This window comes from Scyliorhinus torazame, chromosome 12, assembly GCF_047496885.1.
Source record: "Scyliorhinus torazame isolate Kashiwa2021f chromosome 12, sScyTor2.1, whole genome shotgun sequence".
In the NCBI taxonomy this organism is placed as follows: Eukaryota; Metazoa; Chordata; class Chondrichthyes; order Carcharhiniformes; family Scyliorhinidae; genus Scyliorhinus; species Scyliorhinus torazame.
The window spans coordinates 89,219,854-89,239,948 of NC_092718.1; the positions used below are offsets into that span (position 1 = coordinate 89,219,854).

The 20,095-nt window shown below is 54.9% G+C and overlaps 1 protein-coding gene across 1 annotated transcript in view; it reads right to left on the minus strand.

Annotated features, from left to right (window-relative positions):
- Nucleotides 1–20,095, minus strand: part of LOC140387080 (histone-lysine N-methyltransferase PRDM9-like) — a 188,664-nt gene that overhangs the window by 120,610 nt on the left and 47,959 nt on the right. Inside the window, exon 9 of the mRNA XM_072470090.1 lies at nt 18,015–18,205. Within this exon, the coding sequence (XP_072326191.1) occupies nt 18,015–18,205 (191 nt within the window). The remainder of the gene's footprint in view (nt 1–18,014; nt 18,206–20,095) is intronic.

Consider the following 20,095-nt stretch of genomic DNA (forward strand, 5'->3'; position numbering starts at 1 on the left):
TGGAGTAGGCCGGGGGCCATCGGGCACCCCGAAGGAGGAGGAGGTGATGCGGTCTGTGCCAGTAACTTCCGCAGAGGAGGCGCCAGAACACCGCAGCACCAAGCACTCCCCCCTCCTGTCCCTGGCGCATCTGGTGAGCAGCGGGCAGCACCATGCCACCCGAGATACCCGAGCAGCGGCCGGTCCCATCCAGGCCGGGTTGCCCCAGGAGACACGTGCCAACGGGGACCCTTGCCGCAGGGCAGGCGTCACAGCTGGCCGCCTCAACTCCTGCTTTACCATCTGGGGAACCGCCTAGGCGTAGTGTTAGGTCATAGTGTTAGTGCAGGGCACAGTTGAGTTACAGGGCTAGGGCAGGTATTGTCAAACTTAGGGGCGCCACCCGCGGGTGGGTCGCGGGTGAGTGTCGGGAGGGTCGCGGAGCCGTCCGTCGCTGCGTTCCCGATCGCACAAAGCTGCGCGCAACAGCCGGCTATTAATAACGCAGCTTTTTGTTTTACAAGTTCGGGGGGGTTTTATTCATTTTGTTCTTTAATTTTATTCTTTTTATTTATTTCTTTCTTTACAAGTTCTACAAGGGGATTTATTTGATAACATTTTACAGGAAAAAAATGCAGAATTTTGGGCAGGTGGAGACTCCATACTTTCCCACACCAGAAGGCTTCACCTTCATCCAACAGGTTCCATTGGAGGAGCGTGTACGAGGGCCAAAGGGACCCCAAACCATTTCCTCCACTTTTGTCAGCAGCAAACAAGGTAAGAGAAAATAGTGGGTCGCGCAGGCCGGCCAGCGTAGGCCGCGAAGGTCGGCTGGCGTGGGTCGCGAAGGTCGGCTGGTGTGCGTCACGAAGGTCGGCTGGGTTGGGTCCTGAAGGTTGGCCGGTCAATAAAAATGTGTCCCTGGAAAAAAAGTTTGAAAAACACTGGGCGAGGACACAGACTGTGTATATATTTCCGCACAATAAACACCTGTTAACACCGTTACAAACCTGTCTCGGTGCTCTGTCTGATGGGTATGGGGCTGGGCTGGCCGTGGGGCGGGGGACCAGTGCAGGCCCTGTGGGAGGACCATGCTCCCCACCCACAATCCCCCCCCAACACTTGCCCCGACCACACCCAGTACCCCCACCCGAGGAATCCGACGGGACCGTGTGATGGACTGGCCAGCTCCTATGCAGGGATCACCCAGGTGGAACGTGCCACTGTGGGCATGAGTCATATGATGTGGAGCACCAGAGCTCATCGCAGAGCAGGCTGTCATCATCCTCCAACACATGCACCAGACCCGCTGTCCACAGATGTGGTGTCCGTGCTCCTGGCCAGCACCCCCACATCGCTCCACTCCCTCCCTCCTCGTCGGTGAACCTGGAGGTGATCAGGGCGTTCCATGCGCGTGGACCCAGGTGATAATGTTATGCGGTCTCCCCTGCCTGCCCGGGCCCCATGTCCTGCTCATCGTCCCCATCCCCCCGCATAATCCTCGTCAGACAACTGGGTGCACAGCACGATGGCCTGCGTAGTGGCGGTCGGTAACCGCCCCGGTCCTGTGAGGGGTCACCCCTGCTGCTCGGTCTGCCCTCTTCCCTGCTCTCCCCCGGCCCTGGCGGGCTGCCCCCACCGCAGCCAGCACGGCCGGTGTCCGGGTCGACAGCTCCCAGTCCTGGAGCCCGACCATGCTGCCAGGGGTACCTTTGGCTGGCACTGCCCTCATTGGGGGCTGCAGTGAGTGTTGCCCTGGGTGGTGTAGAACCAGAGGCTGAGGTGGGCGGTCAGTGTGTGCGCAGCAAGATGGCCACTGTGATGGCGGACAGTGCCTGGTCACTGCCCCAGTCCCATGGGAGGGTCACCCCTGCTACTCAACTCCCCTCCCCTGGAAGGAGCCCCCCCCCCATCACGGCCGGTGTCCCCGCCAGCAGCCGGTCACTCCACGCCATTTCCTACCTCCTCTCTCTCCCTCAGCAGCCACAACGGCAGGTTCACGACGTTTGAGAGCACAACTCGGCCCATCAATGGCGGTGGATCTTGGAGACCCCGGAGAATAGGGTTTCAGGCCCGCGAATGATATGCCTCCCGTACACTAGCTCCACGGTGCGAATGACGCATTTATGCCATTTTTGGGGTGCCGGAGCATCCCGATTTGGCGTCAAACCAGCGGCTAGCGCGATTTTGCCAGCGGAAGCTATTCTCCGCCCAATCACGTTTGACGATTTCGGCATCAGCAAACGGAGAATCCAGCCCTTAGTCTCAAAATTGGAGAATCCAGCCCACTATCTCTCCCACAGATTCTCATTCCCTTTCTGGCACTCACCCGCTCACACATTCACTCTTTCCCTTCCTCTCACCCTATCTCACATGCACTCTCCCAATCTCTCACGTATGCAATCTCACTCTCCCACTTTCAGTCACTCCCCTCATGCACACAATCTCTCCCTCTCATTGACACACAAACTCAATCCCTCATACTCACACAAACACCTGTTTACTTTCTCACGTGCACAGCCCCTTTCTCCTCCACTCTCTCCCTCTCAAGACACACGTTCACTCTCACTCTCCCTTTCTCACTCTCCCGCACATTTACTTTCTCCCTTTCTCATACACTCTCACCCATTCACTCCCTCACATACTCAATCTCTCCCTCATCCTCTCCGTCACTCCGATTTCCACTCACACATTACTCTGTCCCTCTCACACTCAATCCCTCATGGACTCACTCTCACACACACATTCACTCGTTTCCATTCTCACTCCTCACATTCTCTCCCATTTCTCTCCTCTACCTGCACTTTCTCAATTTCACATCAATCTTATTCTCTCCCTCGGGCTCCCCCACTCAGTCTAATATACAGACTCACACTTACTCTATCCCTCTCACACTCTCTCTGACTCACTCACATTCACTTGTTTCTGTTCTCACATCCACCACTCTCTTCCTTTCTCACACACTCTCCTTTTCTCTCTTCCGCGCTCACTTTCTCTTACACTTTCAGACACATGTAGCGGGATTCTCCGCTCCCGGGACTAAGTGCCCGCGCCGACGTGAACGCTGTCGTGTTTCACAACGGCGCGAACATGGCCCGGGCACGACCGATTCTGGCCCCCACAGGAGGCCAAGCGCTGGAGTGGTTCACGCCACCCCAGCCTCCTTACGCGGCACTAAATGGGTGCAGCGCCAGCGCAGTTGGGGCAGGTCATTCCTGTGCATGCGCAGTTGGGGCAGGTCATTCCTGTGCATGCGCAGTTGGGCCGCCCCATGCGCGGGGAACTTCTTACATGCGCCGGCCCCTTACCAACATGGCACCGGTGTTCTGGGGCCAGCCGCGGAAGGAGGTAGGTGCGGGGGGGGGGGGGAAGAGGCCGGCCCGCCGATTGGTGGGCCAGGCCCCATCGGAGGCTCGCCCCGGTGAAAGACAAGAATGTGAGAGGGGGAAAGTGAGCGTGTGACACGGAGTCAGTGTGTGACAAAAAATGAGTGCGTGTGAGAGAAAGGGAGACTGAATTTGTGAGGGGGAAAGTGATTTGAGTGTAAGAATAGTGAGTGATGGAGTGTATGAGAGAATGAGTGTGAGAGCCGGGAGGGTGAGATGGAGAGAGTGAGGGGTAAAGTGAACATGAGTGTGTGTCTTTCACACGCTCTCACAATGAAGCTCCCTTTCTCTCTCTCCCAAGCACGCACTCTTTACCTCTTACGCACTCATTCTCATACTTACTCTCCCCCTCACACAGTCACTTTCCCTCTTTCACACACTCACTCTCTCCACTCTCTCTCAAGGCCGGTTGATTCCAGCGGCCGCTTTAAACTTTGCTGCTTTACAGCAGCTGGTGCAGTAAAGGACACATGGTCTCTTTGAATCTACTGGAACTAGACTACTCTGGGGACTGCGAAGACTCTTCCGATGCAGACTCCATGTTGCCCCACAGTTTGGAGGCTTCAGTGCAGTTTTCAAGAGCAGGTAAGTGAATGTTAAAGTTTTGCAATATCAGTCATCACTTTCCGATGCTTGTTGGGAATTACGGCCCATTCGTGTCAAATCAATAACTCACTGACAATCAGGTCACAAAATTTCATAACATTTCAATAACTATGAACATCAACACAGATTTTATTTGGACAAATATAGACACAAATTAAAGATTTCAAAATAATTGAAATACAATAGATTAATACAAATTAAAGCACATTTTGACCAAACAAACATGAGTTAAATAAATTATACATTTCAACACATTAGAACATAGAACATCGAACATTACAGCGCAGTACAGGCCCTTTGGCCCTCGATGTTGCGTCGACCTCAACTTTTCAATTGTCAAACTCAGCTTCTGCTTAAAATTTTATTAACAATTTCTTCAACTTTCAAAACAGCAACAACAGAATTTTATTGATCATGTCATGATTAAATATTGAAAAGTTCATGTGGGGAGGAGGTGTTTGAACAAAGTAACTGGGACCACAGTCCACAACACGGGAGTTTTCAACACTTGTAGCAAGAAAGTAGTTACATTTTCAGTGGCTACATTTGTTACCATATATTTAGTGATTGACACCTTTACCAACACAGATATCACCTGACTGCAGCAAGACAGCATCCACCCCAGTGACCTTTCACCATCAGAATGAAGAGGTTATGACAGTTCGGTAGGATAAAGATTCTTGGAAATTTAACACGTTCTGCAGGTGCTGCAGTTTATATCAGAGGGAACATTTAAAAAGCTCAAACTGACAACACAATTTCAGACAGGCTGCAACAACAGAGTCCCAAATGTTGCACCCTCACTGGAAATCACCTAATATTCCAGCATTATCCACACAAAATCATCATAAAGAATAAACGGTTGGCAATCTAAATAATAGTAATGTTTGGGAAAAGGTTGTCCAAATATGAAAATATATTCAAAATGAATAAAACTATAAATTATTTACAGTTGCCTTCATTAGGTTTCAAAACATTTTCTCAGGTGCATTTTGAAAGCTGCTGAATCTTTGAAGACTTTCCCACACTGATGGCAGCTTTCATAACAAGTGTGAGCTTTCAACTGATATCTGTGAACAAAGCTCTCTCCACATTCAGGACATTTATAGGGTTTCTCTCCTGTGTGGATCCTCTGGTGTCTATGGAGGCTTCCTGAGTCTGTGAAACTCCTCCCACATTCAGGACATTTATAGGGTTTCTCTCCTGTGTGGATCCTCTGGTGAACATGGAGGCTCCCAGCCCGTGTGAAACTCCTCCCACATTCAGGACATTTATAGGGTTTCTCTCCTGTGTGGATCCTCTGGTGAACATGGAGGCTCCCAGCCCGTGTGAAACTCCTCCCACATTCAGGACATTTATAGGGTCTCTCTCCTGTGTGTATCCTCTGGTGTCTATGGAGGTGCCCTGAGTCTGTGAAACTCCTCCCACATTCAGGACATTTATAGGGTTTCTCTCCTGTGTGGATCCTCTGGTGAACATGGAGGTGCCCAGCCTGTCTGAAACTCCTCCCACATTCAGGACATTTATAGGGTTTCTCTCCTGTGTGGATCCTCTGGTGAACATGGAGGTCTCCAGCCCGTGTGAAACTCCTCCCACATTCAGGACATTTATAGGGTTTCTCTCCTGTGTGGATCCTCTGGTGAACATGGAGGTCTCCAGCCCGTGTGAAACTCCTCCCACATTCAGGACATTTGTAGGGTTTCTCTCCTGTGTGGATCCTCTGGTGAACATGGAGGCTCCCAGCCCGTGTGAAACTCCTCCCACATTCAGGACATTTATAGGGTTTCTCTCCTGTGTGGATCCTCTGGTGTCTATGGAGGCTCCCAGCCCGTTTGAAACTCTTCCCACATTCAGGACACTGAAACAGTTTCTCTCCTGTGTGGATCCTCTGGTGCTGATGAAGGCAATTTGATTTTATAAATTCCCTCTCCTGTGCAGATTGTGTGAACGATCCCTGCTCAGTTTGATGACCATTGCTGGAAGGAGGGTTTTGTCCTGTTGGAATATGTTCTGAGGATTCTGGATGTCTTCTGATGTGTTTGTGAAGGAAACCTGCAGTGGTAAATCCAACACTGCAATGAGGGCAAGGATGGCACTCATCTTGTTCCCCTGCTGAAGAAAGAAGGACAATTGTCAGTGTGATGAAACATCGATAAGTTTCTTTTGGAGATAAATTCAGGAATGTGTGGAGATTGTGGTGGGGGGTTGATGCAACCATCAATTCACACGAAACAAGGAGTAGAAGTAAACTGTGGCTTTAATCGACTAGAACAGTGTCTGCCTGCGACTGCTCTTTATACCTCCCCTCAAGGGGAGGAGCCAGGGGCGGAGCCCACAAAGGCACCAACATGATACATCACAGGTAATACCTTACAATGGTCCATAGGTGGAGCTCTCATGGGCAATCGCGTGATACAGTTACATACATGGTGAATGGTTAATGCAATACGTTCACCGCATTCACCCCCTGTTAAAATATGAAGTCCGGTGGGGGTGAAGGGTTCATAAGTTCAGCCTGTCCGGCACCCGGATCGTGCGCTGTGATCGCCGGAGCTCTGGTATCGCAGCTGGCCCAGGTGTCGAACTCATCCGTGCTGGCGTGGATAATGACGTTGCCGGTGCGGGTACAGACGTGGACTCCGGGAGCATGTCTTCCAGAGCTTCGTTCTTGTGGGTCGGTGAAGAGGGAATGGGGGGGGGCGGGGGGCGGGAGGGGGTGCGGGTGCTATGTAGGGGCGGGGGCGCTGGTCAGCGTAGGTTGGGTGAGGTAAGTTGGGTTGGCGGTGGTAGTGGAGCCTGCGGGTGCTAGGTCCCGGAGGGGTGTTCTATGTATGCGCACTGGGGGTTGGTGTGTAGGAGCTGGACCCTCTCAACCAGGGGGTCGGACTTATGGCTCCTGATGTGTTTGCGGAGTAGGACCCGGCTCCGGTGTCTCCAGCCAGGGCAGAAGCGAGGACCCAGAGGTGGATTTCCTGGGGAAAACAAACAGGCGGTCATGAGGAGTCTTGTTTGTGGCCGTGCAAAGGAGGGACCGAATGGACTGGAGCGCGTCGGGGAGGACCTCCTGCCAGTGGGAAACTGGGAGATTCCTAGACCGTAGGGCCAGGAGGACGGTCTTCCAGACTGTCGCGTTCTCCCTCTCCACCTGCCCTTTTCCCCGGGGGATTATAACTGGTAGTCCTGCTCGAGGCAATGCCCTTACTGAGCAGGTATTGCCGCAGTTCGTCGCTCATGAATGATGAGCCCCAGTCACTGTGAACATACGTGGGGAAACCAAACAGGGTGACGATACTATGTAGGGCTTTAATGACGGTGGCAGCGGTCATGTCGGGGCAGGGGATTGCAAAGAGGAAGTGGGAGAATTCGTCAATGACGTTGAGGAAATATGTGTTGCGGTTGGTGGAGGGGAGGGGCCCTTTGAAATCGATACTGAGGCGCTCAAAGTGCCCGGATGCCTTTACCATGTGGGCCTTATCCGGACGATAGAAGTGCGGCTTGCAGATCGGGTAGTCCCTGATCATGGCTCTGACCTCCTCAGTGGAGTAGGGCAGGTTGCGGGTCTTGATCTAGTGGAGAAGCCGGGTGACCCCTGGGTGGCTGAGGTCAGCGTGGATAGCCCGGAGTCGGTCCTCTTGCGCGCTGGCGCATGTGCCTCGGGACAGGGCAGCTGGGGGCTCGTTGAGCTTCCCAGGGCGATATACTATATCGTTATTATAGGCAGAGAGTTCGATCCTCCACCTCAAGATCTTGTCGCACTGGATTTTGCCCGCTGCGTATTATCGAACATGAAGGCTACCGATCGTTGGTCGGTGACGAGGGTAAACCTCCTACCAGCGAGGTAGTGCCTCCAGTGCCGCACGGCTTCCACGATGGGTTGGGCTTCTTTTTCGACCGAGGCGTGTCGAATTTCAGAGGCGGTGAGGGTGCGTGAAAACAATGCTACTGGCCTGCCTGTTTGAGGGAACGGCGAGGGTGACCTCTGATGCGTCACTCTCCACCTGGAAGGGGACGGACTCGTCCACCACGCGCATTGCAGCTTTCGTGATGTCCGCCTTGATGCAGGAGGGTGCGCATACGGTCAAGGTCGGGTCCGAGAACTTCGTTTTCCACGACGTAGCCAAGGATGGTTAGCCTGGTTGTGCGGAAAATGCATTTCTCCTTGTTGTAAGTGAGGTTAAGGGTTTGGGTGGTCTGGAGAAATCTCTGGAGGTTGGCATCGTGGTCCTGCTAATCATGGCCGCAGATGGTGACGTTGTCAGTACAGAAATGTGGCCGCAGCCCGTACTGGTTCACCATTTGGTCCATGGTTCTTTGAAAGACCAAGACCCCGTTTGTGATGCCGAAGGGGACCCGGAGGAAGTGGAAGAGGCAGTCGGCTGTCTGCCTCAAAGGCCGTGTAGTGGCAGTCCCGGGAGCTGGTGGTACGCAGGCTTCAGATCCACCGTGGAAAACACCTGGTAGTGGGCTATCTGGTTAACCATGTCTGCGATCCAGGGTAGGGGGTACGCATCGAGGTGCGTGTACCGGTTTATGGTTTGGCTGTAATCTACAGCCATCCGGTTCTTTTCCCCGGTCCTGACGACCACCACCTGAGCTTTCCAGGGGCTACTGCTGGCCTCAATGATCCCCACCCGCGAGAGTCGTTGGACCTCGGCCTGATAAAATCCTGTCCTGAATGCTATACCGCCTGTTTCTGGTGGCGACTGGCTTACAGTCGGCGGTGAGGTCAGCGAAGAGCGGGGGAGGGTCGACCTTTAGTATCACAAGTGAACATACGGTGAGTGGGGGTAGGGGCCCGCCAAATTTCAGAGTTAGGCTCTTGAGGTTGCACTGGAAATCCAGTCCCAACAGGAGAGGAGCGCAGAGGTCAGGGAGTACATATAGCTTAAAATCGGCGTATTCGGCGCCCTGTATTGCTAGGGTTGCGGTAGTGCACTCCCGGATCTGCACCACGTGCGATCCAGAAGTGAGGGAGATGGTTTGGTGTGCCGGGAAGATTGGGAGCGAGCAGCGTCTTACCATGTCTGGGTGAATAAAGCTCTCCGTGCTCCCGGAGTCAAACAGGCAAAGGGTTTCGTGTCCATTTACCCAGGGAGGCGGTCATCATGGAGCTCCGGAGGTGTTTAGGTCGCGACTGGTCCAGGGTGACCGCGCTGAGTTGTGGGTAGCTGGCGTGGTTGGAGGTGCTGGGGTGGTCCCAAGGTGGCGGCCCCAGTCGGTCGCACGTGTCGGGCGGCGTTGCAGATGGCGGCCAAGATGGTGGCCCGTCGGTCGCACGTTTCGGGCAGCGAGGAGGATGGCGTCCATGATGGCGGCCCCCATGAGTGGCACGTGGCGGGCCACATAGGCGAGGATGGCCAAGATGGCGGCCCCCGTGAGTCGCACACGTTGTGTGGGCTTGAAGATGGCTGCCCCCACGGACAGCACAAGGTTGATGACGTATCCGGGGGCGGAGCCGGCAGGCAAGCTCTACACTGCGGGATCTGCGGGCCTGTGAGTCTGAGGGTCGGGCCTGCGATTTTGAGGGTCTGGACCTGGCCAGGCAAACCTTACCAAAATGTCCTTTTTTCCGCAGTCGCTGCAGTTCGCGTTCCGGGCCGGGCAGCGCTGCCTGGGTTGCTGATGCTGGCCGCAGAAATAGCAGGGTAGCCCCCCCCATTTTGGGGGGTCAGCCGTGCGGCACAGGCCTGGGTACTCTTTCGTCGGGGGTCCACGAGGGGGTCGCATGATCATACGGGAACGCGTTGAGGCTTTGGAACACTACTTCTAGGGAGTAGGCTAGCTTTACCGTCTCTTCCAGGTCTAGGGCACCCTTCTCGAGTAGGCTCTATCTCATGTAGTTGGATCTGACTCCAGCCACGTAGGCGTCCCGGACTGCGAGGTCCAAATGTTGAGTGGCCGTAACGGCCTGGTAGTTGCAACTTCACACAAGGATTTTGAGGTTGCATAGGTACTCCTCCAGCGATTCCCCGGGGCGTTGGCGACGCGTAGTGAGGAGATGCCGCACGTGCACCTCGTTCACTGGCCTTACTTATCGGCGCTTCAACATCGCGAGCGCGTCTGCATAGGTGGAAGCTTCCTCGAGTTGAACAGAGATTCGATGGCTCACCCGGGCGTGGAGGAGGCTCAGCTTCTGATCGTTGGAGACGGAAGGCGAGGAGGAGGCTGCGAGGTAGGCCTCGAAACAGCGGAGCCAGTGCGGAAAAATCCCTTTTACCTCCGCGGCTTGCGGGTCGAATTCCAGTCGGTCAGGTTTGAGGGCCGATTCCATTGTGGTGTTGTCGTCGATTAAATTGATGTGACCATCAATTCACACAAAACAAGGAATAGAAGTAAACTGTGGCTTTAATCGACTAGAACAGTGCCTGCCTGCGACTGCTCTGCTACTGAGAGCCGCCTACAGGGCTACTGCTCTTTATACCTCCCCACAAGGGGAGGAGCCAGAGGCAGTGCCCACAAAGGCACCAACATGATACATCACAGGTAATACTTTACAATGGTCCATAGGTGGAGTCCTCATGGGCAACAGCGTGATACAGTTAAATACATGGTGAATGATTAATGCAATACATTCACCACAGGGGTTCAGGGATTTGCATTCTCACGTCTAAGGCAGAGCTTGTGGGTTCATGTCTCCCTCAAGAGACATTTGTGTGTAATCCAGAAGGACAATGCAATGCTCCAGTGAAGGAGTACAGCACTGTCAGAGGTCCAGTCTCGTAAAGCGTGCTAAACTGCACATTGCGTGTGCATTAAGGTGGACAACATCAATCCCATGGCTCAATATAAAGAAGTGCAGGATGTTTTCCTCGTGTCAAATCAATTATCTTATCGCTGTTGTTGGGATCTTGCTGTGTATCAGCTGAGCTGTTCTAACCACTTAAATAACAACAATGATTGCACTCCTAAAGGCAACAGATTGGATCTAATGAAAATTGGGACATCCCATGTGATTCTAACAGGATAATTCTTTCTAAACCTGAAAACCTCCTGCCCCAGGACAGGAAATTCCCACATGAGGTTAGCGGACATTTCCCTGGTCCCTCAAATTATCCATCCATCCTGCAACAATTCCTGTGGTGAACGGGACCAGACGATTTACGCCACTGTGGATACAAACTCTTTCAGACTGACTTCTGCTTCCAACTGAGAATTGACATAGCAACAACTCACTGTTTTGGGATCAGGAAAGGAACACTTGCTAAAATGCTCTTTTCCCAATCCAGGAGTACAACGGGTAATGACACTGCCTCATCTAACATCCAGATAGAGATGCAGAAACCCAATGAACCAAACATAAAATTACGGTGAATCTTAAGATTTCAACTACTTTCTTAACCCTATCATAACACAAAAGTCACATTCAGTTCATTATCTTAACCTCTGGTTAACAAACAGCTGATCTGTAGATACAGTTTCTCCTGAATTACTCGATCACAACCTCAAATAACTTTGAATATCACAATTAAATCTCTTCTTGACCTTTGTAGCGCACAAAGACTCCATGAGACGAATAGAGTGAAGTCGAAGGCTTTATTAAGCGTGTCTGTTCCCCCGCAGCTCGATAGTAAACTGGCCTGCGGGGGAAAACTCCGGCTTCTTATACTCCGCCTTCAGGGCGGAGCTTGAGGTCAACGGCCAACCAGGACCCGGGATCTGTCAGCCAATGACATTAGGGCTTCCAGTCCCACATGACCCCCAATACATACTACCACATTCACCCCTTGTCAAAAATGAACCCGGCGGGGTGATGCTTCGTATGGTGGTAAGGGTTTACAGGGCTGGTCCTGGAAGGACAAAACATTCACATGGCAATACAGTATTGGCCAATTTCGTCCTGTTGCAACTATTTACAGAGGGTATAGGAAGAAAAGCAAAATGTTCTTGTGAACAGTCCATATTTGTTTTACATCGACGCCACGAGTCGGTCGGGCGGTCTGGTCGTCCGTGTCGATCGCCTCGGCCCCGGCGGTGGTGGTGGTGCTTGTACCAGTGTTGTCGCCTCCAGGAGCCGTACGGTTTCAGCTCGGGTTTGATTCTTGGTCGGTGCTGAGGGGAGGGAAACCGATCCTCCTGGGAAGGGGGCGATCGCGGGGTGCGGCGGTGGCAGGAAGGGGGGGGGGGGTGGGTTGATGGTGTCGGGGGGGTGTGCGTGTTGCCGGCGGGCGCCAGATCCCGCAGGGAGACCGTGTCCTGTCGGCCGTCGGGGTACTCCACGTAGGCATACTGGGGGTTCGCGTGGAGGAGGTGAACCCTTTCGACTAACGGGTCCGCCTTATGTGCCCGCACATGCTTTCGGAGCAGGATGGGTCCTGGGGCCGCCAGCCAGGTCGGCAGCGACGTTCCAGAGGAGGACCTCCTAGGGAAGACAAGGAGACGCTCATGAGGCGTTTGATTAGTGCTCGTACATAATAACGACCGGATGGAATGGAGAGCGTCCGGGAGGACCTCCTGCCACCTTGAAACTGGGAGGTCCCTGGACCGTAGGGCCAGTAGGACGGCCTTCCAGACCGTGCCGTTCTCCCTTTCTACTTGCCCGTTCCCCCGGGGGTTGTAGCTGGTCGTCCTGCTTGAGGCTATGCCCTTGCTGAGCAGGAACTGGCGCAGCTCGTCACTCATGAAAGAGGACCCCCTGTCGCTGTGGACGTATGCGGGGTAACCGAACAGTGTGAAGATGCTGTTCAGGGCTTTCATGACTGTGGCCGCGGTCATGTCAGAACAGGGAATGGCAAAAGGGAAGCGGGAGTATTCGTCCACTACATTAAGAAAATATGCGTTGCGGTCGGTGGAGGGGAGGGGCCCTTTGAAATCGAGACTGAGGCATTCAAAGGGGCGGGAAGCCTTAATCAGGTGCGCTCCATCTGGCCTGAAAAAATGCGGCTTGCATTCCGCGCAGATGTGGCAGTCCCTTGTGACTGTACGGACCTCCTCTAAAGAGTATGGGAGATTGCGGGACTTGATGAAGTGGTAAAACCGAGTGACCCCCGGGTGGCAGAGGTCCTCGTGGAGGGTTTGGAGGCGGTTAATTTGTGCGTTGGCACATGTGCCGCGGGATAGGGCATCGGACGGCTCGTTCAGCTTTCCGGGACGATACAAAATCTCATAGTTGAAGGTGGAGAGCTCGATCCTCCACCTTAAGATTTTGTCGTTTTTGATTTTGCCCCGCTGTGCACTATCGAACATGAAGGCTACCGACCGTTGGTCGGTGAGGAGAGTGAATCTCCTGCCGGCCAGGTAATGCCTCCAATGTCGCACAGCTTCCACTATGGCTTGGGCTTCCTTTTCTACTGAAGAGCGGCGGATTTCTGAGGCGTGGAGGGTCCGGGAGAAAAAGGCCACGGGTCTGCCCGCTTGGTTAAGGGTGGCCGCTAGAGCTACGTCGGAGGCGTCGCTCTCGACCTGGAAGGGGAGGGACTCGTCGATGGCGCGCATCGTGACCTTTGCGATATCCGCTTTGATGCTGCTGAAGGCCTGGCAAGCCTCTGTCGACAGAGGGAAGGTCGTGGTCTGTATTAGGGGGCGGGCCTTGTCTGCGTACTGGGGGACCCACTGGGCGTAGTACGAAAAGAACCCCAAGCAGCGTTTCAGGGCTTTTGGGCAGTGCGGGAGGGGAAATTCCATGAGTGCGCGCATACGTTCGGGGTCGGGGCCTATTATCCCATTGCGCACTACGTAGCCCAGAATGGCTAGCCGGTCGGTGCTAAAAACGCACTTGTCCTCGTTGTACGTGAGGTTCAAGGCTTTGGCGGTCTGGAGGAATTTTTGGAGGTTGGCGTCGTGGTCCTGCTGATCGTGGCCGCAGATGGTTACATTGTCGAGATATGGGAATGTGGCCCGCAACCCATGTTGATCAACCATTCGGTCCATCTCCCGTTGGAAGACCGAGACCCCGTTTGTGACGCCAAAAGGGACCCGTAGGAAATGGTATAATCGCCCGTCTGCCTCGAAGGCTGTGTACTTGCGGTCACTTGGGCGGATGGGGAGCTGATGGTAGGCGGACTTGAGGTCCATGGTGGAGAAGACTTTATATTGGGCAATCCGATTGACCATGTCGGATATGCGGGGGAGAGGGTACGCGTCTAGTTGTGTGTACCTGTTGATGGTCTGGCTATAGTCAATGACCATCCTTTGTTTCTCCCCTGTCTTCACTACTACCACCTGCGCTCTCCAGGGACTATTGCTGGCCTGGATTATGCCCTCCTTTAGTAGCCGCTGGACTTCGGACCGAATGAAGGTCCGGTCCTGGGCGCTGTACCGTCTGCTCCTAGTGGCGACGGGTTTGCAGTCCGGGGTGAGGTTCGCAAACAAGGACGGGGGTTGCACCTTGAGAGTTGCGAGGCCGCAGATAGTGAGTGGAGGTATGGGGCCGCCGAATTTGAATGTAAGGCTCTGTAGATTGCATTGGAAATCTAATCCCAGCAAGGTGGGGGCACAGAGTTGGGGAAGGACGTTTAGTTTGTAGTTTTTGAACTCCCTCCCCTGCACCGTTAGGGTAACTATGCAGAATCCCTGGATCTGTACGGAGTGGGATCCTGCAGCTAGGCAAATCTTTTGTGCGCTGGGATAGGTGGTCAAGGAACAGCGTCTTACCGTGTCGGGGTGTATAAAGCTTTCCGTGCTCCCGGAGTCAACTAGGCATGGCGTCTCGTGGCCGTTTATTAGTACCGTTGTCGTCGTCGTCTGGAGTGTCCGGGGCCGGGCTTGATCGAGCGTAATCGAAGCGAGCCGTGGTTGTAGTAGTGGAGTGGGGTCCGTTGTTGCCGTCCAAGATGGCGTCGGGGATGAACAAAATGGCCGCCCCCATACATCGCACGTGGCTGGGGGGTCACAAGATGGCGGCGGGGGTGGACAAAATGGCCGCCCCCATGCGTCGTACAGGTCTGGGGCGGTCCAAGATGGCGGCGCCCCTCCTCCCCTCGTGGTGGCTGGGATCCAAAATGGCGGCGTCTGCGGGTCGCACATCGGCGCCCCTCCTCCCCTCGTGGTGGCCGGGACCCAAAATGGCGGCGTCTGCGGGTCGCACATGGTGTGCTGGGGGGGCTGGGGAGCGCTAGGACCGCGAGCGCTAGGACCGCGAGTGCTAGGACCGCGCGGAGCTCCCTCACCGCGAGCGCTAGGACCGCGCGGAGCTCCCTCACCGGGGACAGCGGTGGTCGGGGCCCAAGACGGCGGCGCCGCCGGGTCAGGCGTGGGGCCGCGAGCGCTAGGACTGCGCGGAGCTCCCTCACCGGGGATAGCGGTGGTCGGGGCTCAAGTAGGTGGCGCCGGCGGGTCAGGCGTGGGGCGCGGAGTGGGGGTTAGGGTGGCGTTAGGGACGCGGAAAACTCCCTCCTCTCCGTGGAGAGTGTTGGCCGGGACCCAAAGCGGTAGCGCCGGCGGCGGGTCATGCATAGGCTGCGGGGAGGGAGGTTGGGGAGCGTAGGCGGCGTGCAGGGCTCCCAGTTCTCCCGGGACCGCGGTGGTCGGGACCCAGAGCGGCTGCGCCTGCGGGTCGTACATGGCGTGCTGGGGGGGTTGGGGCGCGTAAACTGCTTGCAGGGCTCCCTGTGCCCCCGGGACGGCGGCGACCTCGCGTGACCGGCACACAACCGCATAATGGCCCTTTTTCCCGCAGCTTTTGCAGATAGCTGCGCGGGCCGGGCAGCGCTGTCGGGGGTGTTTTGCCTGGCCGCAGAAATAACAGCGGGCGCCCCCGGTGCGACTCGGCGTTTGGACCGCGCAAGCCTGTGGGGTGTCCGGGGGGTGGGGTAGGGGGTTTGCCGCGACGGGTACGTACGGGGCCCAATGGGTTGCCGCGCGGTCGGGGCCGTAGGCGCGGGTATTACGCGCGGCCACGTCTAGGGAGGCTGCTAAGGCCCGTGCCTCTGAGAGTCCTAGCGACTCTTTTTCTAGAAGTCTTTGGCGGATTTGGGAGGATTGCATACCTGCCACAAAAGCATCGCGCATTAACATGTCCGTGTGTTCGTTTGCGTTCACCGACGGGCAGCTGCAGGCTCGTCCCAAAATCAGCAGCGCGGCGTAGAACTCGTCCATCGATTCTCCGGGAGCTTGCCGTCTCGTCGCGAGCTGGTAGCGAGCGTAGATTTGGTCAACTGGGCGAACGTAGAGACTTCTCAGTGCTGCGAACGCCGTCTGGAAATCGTCCGAGTCTTCGATGAGGGAGAAAATCTCCGTGCTCACCCTCGAGTGCAGGACCTGCAGTTTTTGGTCTTCTGAGACTCGGCCGGTGGTCGTTCTGAGGTAGGCCTCGAAGCAAGTCTGCCAGTGCTTGAAGGCTGCTGCCGCGTTCACTGCGTGGGGGCTGATCCTCAGGCATTCCGGAATGATCCTGAGCTCCATAGTCCTTTTTAGGCACGCTTAATAAATTGTAGCGCACAAAGACTCCATGAGACGAATAGAGTGAAGTCGATGAGGCTTTATTAAGTGTGTCTGTTCCCCCGCAGCTCGATAGTAAACTGGCCTGCGGGGGAAGACTCCGGCTTCTTATACTCCGCCTTCAGGGCGGAGCTTGAGGTCAACGGCCAACCAGGACCCGGGATCTGTCAGCCAATGACATTAGGGCTTCCAGTCCCACATGACCCCCAATACATACTACCACAACCTTCATACACTAAGGAGAAAGATTTTAGCCTCTTTACACACAAGTGAAGTCTCCCATTTCTAATTCCATTCTGGATCCTCCGTTTCACCGGCAGCGCACTCACGCCTGCAGATTTCCCGTCGGCATGGGGGTGCCCACAATGGGAAACCCCATTGGCCAGCTGCGGGAAGCAGGAGCCCGCTGTGGCGGGGGCATGCGGCACCAGACACCGGATGCAGTGGACCGGAGAATTCCATCCCAGGTCTCTGTTCCTCCATCCCCTTGCACATTGTACCATTTCATTTTGATTGCGCCTCCTCACAGTTCTTTGCCTGAAATTTAATCTACTCTGTGTCTTTCCATTGCACCACTCTATCTACATCTTCCTGAGAACTTTTTTCCTCCTCTTCACTATTTACTTTATTTTCAAGCTTTGTGCCAGCTGTAAACATTGATATGATGCTCCCTTTACCCACGTCCTGGTCATTGATTTGTATCAAAACGGTCAGGAGTCTAAACACTGTCCACTGGGTGAAACACGTGTAATTGGCTCAAGCTTGGTGAACAGCCATTCCATTCAGCATTACTGTCTGCTTCCTGTCCTCCAATCTATTTTGTATCTACTGTACGGCTGCAACATTAATCCAACAGACTTCAATTTATCAACACGTCAAGAAGAGACATTTTATCACATTGATATTCTTACAGGACACAAAAAAACTTTCACTAAAGTTCCCAGTCCTGGTCAGAGGCGAACTTTTCCCGAAACGGCGCGATGTCCGCCGACTGGCGCCCAAAACGGCGCCAATCAGACGGGCATCGTGCCACCCCAAAGGTGCGGAATGTTCCGCATCTTTGGGGGCCGAGCCCCAACATTGAGAGGCTAGGCCGGCGCCGGAGGAATTTCCGCCCCGCCAGCTGGCGGAAACGGCCTTTGTTGCCCCGCCAGCTGGCGCGGAAATTACATCCCCGGGCGGCACATGCGCGGGAGCGTCAGCGGCCGCTGACAGTTTCCCACGCATGCGCAGTGGAGGGAGTCTCTTCCGCCTCCGCCATGGTGGAGACCGTGGCGGAGGCGGAAGGGAAAGAGCACAGCACAGCACAGGCCCGCCCGCGGATCGGTGGGCCCCAATCGCGGGCCAGGCCACCGTGGGGGCACCCCCCGGGGCCAGATCGCCCCCCCCCCCCCAGGACCCCGGAGCCCGCCCACACCGCCTTGTCCCGCCGTTCAAAAGGTGGTTTAATCCACGCCGGCGGGACAGGCAATTTATCAACGGGACTTCGGCCCATCCGGGCCGGAGAATCGAGCGGGGGGGCCCGCCAATCGGCGCGGCCCGATTCCCGCCCCCGCCGAATATCCAGTGCCGGAGACTTCGGCAACCAGCGGGGGCGGGATTCACGGCAGCCCCCAGCGATTCTCCGACCCGGCGGGGGGTCGGAGAATGACGCCCCAGTATCCTTACATTTTGATTCTTGTTTTGCCGTCCACATTGTCGTCCATTTGATGCCGAGTTCCTTTGCATATTCATCACCGTACCAGACCAGCAGCTCACACCGAGGAGGAATAGGCTTGCAGCTCCTGTAATAAATTTTTCCTTGCTGCTGGAAGGCTACAAGGTTCTGCTCCTCTTCCTTTCTGGCACAGTTAACAAATCTGGGACAAGAGAAGTGAATACAGAACTGGTGAAAGCTCAGTTCAAAATGTGGCATGAATACAGAATGAGAGACATGTTAGTATAGTGTGTTCGGCTGACGGGGCATGCCTCCAGCTATTGCCAAATTTCAACTTTAAACACGCTGTCAGGAGACATCATTCACAGAAGACCAATGAACTGAGTGTAGATATTAAAATAATCACCTGAACGTTTCTGGGCAGATGGAGGAGTTTAGAGGAGGGGGTCGATGTACCCTGCAATGTGTTCATGGTTTCCCAGTCCTCCTGCTGCGCTCTTCGAGAATAAGCCCAGTATTTTGCAGCAACCATTTGTCAGGCACCATGTCAAACACATATTAAAGGACAAGGATACCTTGGTGGGTTGTTTCCTTGGAAACCATTACACTGCCCAACTCTCTTCATTTTCCCAAAACTCACTCTGATCGATGCGCTTGTTTAAATTCAAAGGCCCCTGTGCCCCGGATGTGTAAAATAAGTTATTAGGAAATCTGCCCGAAGGTAGATCCATGCTGTTTCTTGGTAATGTTTGATTGGACATGATCTACCGGCTGCGCAACGTAGCCGGTAGATCCCGGGAGAGACTCCCTCAGACTTCCCGGCAGCCTTTGCACCTCACGGGATATACTCAAGTCCCGCAAGGCATCAAATTTAGAATTCTGCCCAAAGGGGACGTGACCAAACAGCGCAAGTGTAAGTAGGCTTTACACCCACGTAGGCGCGCTTACCTGGTATCCACCGACCTCTAGGGATTTACCGGCCTCCCCAGGGAGGCTGCAGCCAGGCGCCATTCAGTACTGGTCCACACAAACGTGCACCAGATGAAACAACACCTGAGAGGTCTCACGGGCCCTAGGAGGCCCCTGTGTGGTCAGGGATAGTGCAGGTGGCTCCCTGGCCCTTCCCCTGGAATGCGAGCACCTTGGCACTGCCCAGCTGTCATTTGGCACTGCTATCCTGGCACTACCAAGCCAGCAGGAGCACCTCCTGGGTGCCAGTGCAAGGGTGCCCAGGAGGCACTGCCAAAGGTCAGGGTCTAAGGCAGGGCCATGCCCATGAAAGGGGGGTGGATGGGAGTATAAAGGCTGAGAGGGGTGCAGAGCAGGTAAGGAGGGGCCTCTGGGAGGTTGGGGGTGTGGCGGGTGGGGTCCTGGAAAGGAGAGCCTGTACTGGGACGTGGGGGTGTCTGAAGAGGGGGGCCCCCGAGGTCCCCATAGCGGGGTGTCCTCATTTGGGGGAGTATGGGGTAATGCCCATGTGTGTGGGGGTTGACATTTCCCATGGGTGGAGTGTGTGGGGGACCCACACACTCACTGAGAGATCAGGGCACCCTTTCACAATGGCGACCTGATCTCTGAGATCAGCTCCTCAGTGCCAAAAGAAATTCTCAGGGCACAATCTTCCGGCATCGTTACGCTCTCGCTCAGGCGAAACGAGGCCAGTGAATAGCGGGAGACGCCAAAAATGGGAACCGCACCGAGCGCCAAACAGCTTGAGATGCAACCGGCCCGTTCCCGTAGGCGAAATCAGGATCTCACCGTAGCGAGGCAAAAAAACAATTTGCACCACTTAAGCCCAATTTCCATGCAATTAACGAGAGCCACTCCTTATCCAACAGCATCCTGTCATTCAGCGGCCTCCCCAGCAAGTGCTCACGCTGGTGTCGTGATGCATGATCAATAACTCTTGAAGTGAGATTGTAGGACAATTGAAGGCTTTATTGGACTAGATGTTTCCCCCAGCAGCGCAGGTACAGAATGCAGCAGCTAAGGAGACACAGACTGTTATACTCCGCCTTACTGGGCGGAACCAGCAGGCAGGCTTCACCAGTGGTCTTACAGTATCAGGTACCTCGAACACCAATGATCTTAC